This window comes from Pseudopipra pipra, chromosome 2 (assembly GCF_036250125.1).
Source record: "Pseudopipra pipra isolate bDixPip1 chromosome 2, bDixPip1.hap1, whole genome shotgun sequence".
Classification (NCBI taxonomy): Eukaryota; Metazoa; Chordata; class Aves; order Passeriformes; family Pipridae; genus Pseudopipra; species Pseudopipra pipra.
In genome coordinates, this window is record NC_087550.1 from 99,030,174 (window position 1) to 99,035,844 (window position 5,671).

The 5,671-nt window shown below is 41.1% G+C and overlaps 1 protein-coding gene across 1 annotated transcript; it reads left to right on the forward strand.

Moving 5' to 3' along the window:
* Positions 1-253: 253 nt before the first annotated feature.
* Positions 254-5,072, forward strand: CLDN34 (claudin 34). The gene is made up of 2 exons (XM_064646595.1): positions 254-1,414; positions 3,992-5,072. The coding sequence occupies exon 2, from the start codon at positions 4,055-4,057 to the stop codon at positions 4,697-4,699; it is 645 nt and encodes a 214-aa protein (XP_064502665.1). The 5' UTR covers positions 254-1,414; positions 3,992-4,054; the 3' UTR covers positions 4,700-5,072.
* The last annotated feature ends 599 nt before the right edge of the window (positions 5,073-5,671 follow it).

A 5,671-nucleotide genomic window follows, 5' to 3' on the forward strand; every position in this document is an offset into this window, starting at 1 on the left:
AAAATGAGTTTCCCTGATCCTCGTTACTAAAGGTTTTCTTTAAAAACAATGCTTCTGGCACTGTTCTCTTTTGATGATATCAGCAAAACCTATCGTGTGTTTATTAATATTCATAGTGATAGACACTGTAATCAGGAACTGATTTGCTTTAATTTTGACATGTTTTCATATGGCAAGAAAAATCCTGTAACTATTTTGCCTTGATATTTTGTTCCTTATTTTCTTGCTGAATCTTAATATCAGGAGGTAGTAAATATAGGCTTCTGTTTCATATTCTAAAACAGGCAAGTGTGAGAACTATAACTCAATTTTATCATCGATCTCAAGGTTCTTTTGAACCTTGTTCTTTCTCTAAGTCAGTGATACCAGGTTAGATCAAATAAGCTCCAGTGGGCAGGGTGTGGAGGAATGAGCCAAAATGAATCATGCAATTTTTTGTGTGTCTAGACATTTGATAATTCACCTAAAGCCCATCTTTGTCAGCTGGTTGTTCTCCAGTGTTTTCAGAACTTTTGTATAAACCTTGAATTCTTTCATTTGCTTGTTCTGTGGGGTTTTTTTGTGAATCTCAAAGGAAAAAGTACTTTTCTTATTTTTTAATTTTATAGTTCAACTCTGGAGACAATTCTAAGTGTCTTAGCATGTGAAGATTTGATAGGGGGCTCAGAATCACAGATACAATCTCAATTCTGTGAGCAGGCAGGTGGGTACATTCAGTCAATGAAATTACACACTGATAACATACTCTGAAAAGCTTTCAATGACAGGGATGCACCTGCTGACCTATATTTTATGACCTTGATACCAGCAAGTTGTTTAAATGAATATTTATGATGTACATGAGAAGTATTACAGACATATAGGCTCTGCACAAAGTGGTGTTTTCATATGGGTCAGGTTTAGCTACTTTGGGCTCAGCTGATTCCAACAGAAGCAGAAGGGAGTCAGCATGGAACTCCTTTGCTCATGCTCATTTCTGTCTCCTACCTTCCCATCACTGGACATGAACAGAAAAGATGCTATTTTGATGTGGAACTGGGACAGAAAGAAAACCATTCATAATATCCTGTGGGGTTACTGTGCTCTGTGTCTGGTAACAACGGTTAATTAGAAAGGGGGGTTTATAATCACTTTGTAAATAACACAGCAAATATAGAAAGTATAAATTGGTTTTGGTTTAAGTAGATAAAAGTACAGAAGACTCTTCCAGAGCAATTTCCTCCATGCCAGAGAGGATTAAATGTACACTTGCAATAATGGAAATTAATATGTCCCACAGGAATCAGTCCTATTGGAGATACACAGGTGAGCTGGGAGGCCAAAACGATAACATTGCAGATGTTGCTGTGTTTGGCTGGCATCAAAAATCACTCTGTCCCATCCTCTTATTGCTGGCATCAGCTTCAGGACTGAAGTAAGTATGTAATGAGCACTGGTGTAAGAAGATGGACAGTGTTACCTAAGGCCATATTGTTATGAAGATGTTTTTATTTGAGATTTCCACAGATGGATTTTTGCAACTAAATTGTATCATCTACTGAATCTGTTTAGTTTAAGATCAGTAAATAGAAAAGTTGTTGCTTTAGTAACAAAACATTGTTGCAGATTGTGATGGGGGGAAACAGTTTTTCCCCCTGAAGTTATAAAATGGTAAAACCCCAGGGGGTGGTGACCCTTGAAGTTTTACCCAATGAGCGCTTCTGCAAAATATAAACATATCACAAGTAGACTGTAAGAGAAGGTCATTGTAGTGGTTGTTGAAGAGGTGGCCATGTTGTAGATCTACGAGGATGGGGCTCGGAGCCTCTTGGGGCCTCTGGGCCCCCCCCCCCCCAGCCCTGGCTGGGGGCTGCAGAGACTTGGAACAGTGTTAGACTGGGCTAAGTACCTATAGCTAGAAAGCTGAAGGAGTTTTCTCCACCTTGAGTGGGCAGCAGGAGCAGCAGCAGAGACAGCAGTGAACAGAGACTATGGCTGAAAGCCAACAGATAAGAACGGAACTGGAGGAGCAGCAAACAGCATGCAGACAAGGAAGACACAGAGTTGTCTGAATAGAAAGAGAGCCAGCAGCAGAGAGAGCAGACCTAAGCTCTACAGACAGAGTTTTTGGGGTAAGAACTGAACCAAAAGACCCCAAACTCCTTGGAGACCCCTCCTAGAAAAAAGGAGGATGATGGACTCTTACTTGAAAGAGTTATGGAGTGCTACAGCACTGCAGAGAGGAGCTGAAAAGCTCAGGCGTCCTGGAAAGCTGGACCAGGACAATTAAAAGAATGCAGAGGGAGTGACCTTGGCCCCCTGTCGCCACTGCTGCTAAGCTAAGCTAGCAGCCTGAGATAGAGCCCAAGAGCTCTGTAGGGAACTTGAATCCCCTGAAGATAAGGACCATCACGAAGACCCCTGCGCTTCGCAATATGACGTGGTGAAGCGAGTTTTGTCCCTGCTACACAGCCCATGGAAGGGAAGACCCTCGCTTGGAGATGATGGAGCTGAGGGGCTTGGATACCCCCTCGTGTGTACTGGCAGAGATCCAGCTACAGCTGCTGCATGAGAGAACCTGCTGCCCTAGAGAATGCTGCTCTGAGAGTAGAAAGGATCTTTCCTTCTTCCCTCCTGGACTTTTATTTGGAGGGGAAAAGAGATTTGATCCATTGTAAATACTTACGTCATGGTAGAGATAATTAAGATTGTATATAATCTATGTAGTATTTATTTTGTACAGTCATTGTAATATATTCCCTTTCCCCCATTCTGAGATGGAAAATCCATCTCACATTGGGTTGAAATGTGGGAGGGGGTTTGGACTAAGGAATTGGATTTTGGGGCTCTCAAACCATGACACAGATCTATCTTATTATTAGACTTGAGTTGGTATAATATTTCTTCAGTCTTGAATGAAATAGCAGCAGAAGAAAAGGTATTTTAAATATAGAGATTCCTAGAACCTTTCAGATCTACCTTATAAGTTCAAGGTCACATCTTCTTCAATCACAGATCATTCATATAATTACCCAGACGGTTGTGCAAAAGATGCGGGAAATTAACAGGTTTGGGTTTTTTTAAATAGAATAAAAGCCTAATTCACATTCGGAATGTACAGTCAGCAAACAAAGCTTAAATCTTTTGCTAGACTAAATAAATAAAATATTTTCCACCACAGTCTTTGGATGATTCGAGCTGGGGAAGCTGGGCAGATTATGAACTAGTGGGATTCGCAAAGGTGAAACACTAAGGAAATCTTGGCCAAAGTTTGAGGGTGGGAAAGCAATGGCAGCACATCCAGGCTCCAGCCCCTGCACAGAGCATTATATTTCTGTTTAATTCAAGCGTTTCTGCTAATTCATGATTGAATAATCTAAAAATGGTCAAAGTTCAATGCTCATTATTAGACTTTGTGGTCTAGATTTGCTCATGCCTCTGAACTGTGGTGTTTTCTCTCTAACACCAGTCCCAGCAACTCTTGGCAAGGGCAGCACAAAAGCTGAAGTCTGTTCAGTTTGGGCTGCTGCACCAAAACCACAGCTGCCAGGAGAGAAGAGCACAGATTCTGCAGCTGTTTTGTAGGATCTCTTGCAACAGCCAGGGACCTGAGGATTTTGTCTGATTTAGTTTCTGCTAGCCAGTAACTCTAGGGCTCCTGATTATATGTAACATGTATAAGGATCTTTGAGCATAATGGTTAATTAACAAAGAAGAAAATAACTTGGAAAAAGACATGAGTTTTCTTTTTGTGAATCTAAAAAGGAGATTGTAAGGGGAGCTAATCAGAGACTCTTTCTGCTCCATGGGATATGATGACATATACAGAATTAAAATGAATATGTTATTTGTCCATGGAAATTAAATTTCAACAGTTCATTACAGTTGGGGAAAGATGACTACCATCCTCCCTCCACACATACATTGTCTCCTGATGGTTCTTTTTCACTGACAGGTTCACCTATTCACCCAAATAATAGTCGCCTTTGTAATTTTATTTTTTTCTTTTCAGTGCCTCTCTCTCTTCACATGGCAACAGAGCAGTGTCTGCAACAGAGCAGAAGACCTCCAGAGGATGAGCTCCCTGGTCAATGCCTCACACCTCCAGCTCACTGCCTTCGTTCTGGGTACGGTAGGCTGGATCTTGTGCACCATTTCAATGGGAATGGTGGAATGGAGAGTGTGGCACGTGGACAACACCAGCATCATCTCCTCTGGCATTGCCTGGGTGGGGATTTGGAAAGTCTGCTTCATCAGTTACCTTCACGTCTCACCTGGCTATAGAGAACAGTTCTGCCATAAATTCAGTGGCTATGAGTCCTTCGTCCCCCAGGAAATTTATGCTGCTCAGGGTCTCCTGTTGATCGCCATGTTCGTGGGCTTGCTGGGACTGGCTGCTACAATATTTGCTCTGAGAAATGTGTATATGGGAATCACTCACAAGACTCTTATTACCCCTTTTTTCCTGGTGGGTGGCTTCTTCTACATATTTGCTGGTCTGTGTGTCCTGATTCCTGTGAGCTGGAATTTCTATTCTGTAACGCACAACCGGAGCATTGCTTTTCCTCCTTCTTATTACATGCCCTCCAGTCCAGTGGCTCAGGAAGCTGGTCCTGCAATTCCTGTTGGGATTGTGGCTGTCATTCTCCTGCTGCTAAGTGGGACTTTTTCTCTCTCATACAGATTTCCAGGGACCGCAAATACTATAACAAAATCCTGACAGGACAAATCCCCCGTGCTATTTCAGAACAAGAGCATAGTCAAGAGATAAGGACAGCAGGACGAGTGGTTGTATAGTTAAGGAACTGCAGAATTTAATTTTATTCTATAGTAGCTATTTTCTTATATGAACCAGTCGAGTTACCATCTTAATGGTCACATATGACCAGAGGTTCGTTTTTGAGATAACTGCTGTTGAGCAGCAACTGTGATTAAATTTTGCCAGTTGACCTCTTTTGTATGTACAAACACTACTGATTAATTTATTTTTTTGTTTGTGTAAACTATTAACCTTGCTCAAGGAGCTGGCTCTGAATGAAATGTCTTGTTAGAAAAACGTGAAATAACATATATTAAATGTGAATTTGTTTGTACTAAGGTCTTTTTGTCCATTATTTAATTACAGCTGTAGTAAATTATGTTTTGTGACAAGTCAAGACTTTTAAAACCAATAATATGAGTGTCATCATGGTTATGTCAAATGACTCTTCCCTGAATTGTCTAACAAATGTCTTGCCAGTTTCTCCTCTTCCTCTAGGGCACATAAAGGGCTGTGTCTTTATTGCTTCTGTTTTTCTTTCAAGCTGTTTGCATTTTATGTTGCAACATGTTTGCCTGTGGGGAAGGTGCGCTCTTAGTTCCTAACTTAAGCAGAGCCAAAAAGTCTGCAAGTGTTTGCTTCTTCATCAGACACTTCGCTGAATCCAAAGGTATTGCAAAAGACAGAAACAACTTGTACAAGTTATTACAAAACTGATGTCAAAACCAGGAATATTCAGTGCAACTTTCAGGGTATGATTCATCTGATGTAGACATCTATATCTAAACCGGTCACTTCAGGCTCCGTTTATAATCAATGTAGGGACAAAGCCTTTTTTCAAGATGTAGATGCCTCGATTGGTTGGGAGATGACACGCTCCCTAAAAACCTGTTTCTCTTAGCCCACTATAATGGTTGTAATAACCAGGGTTGT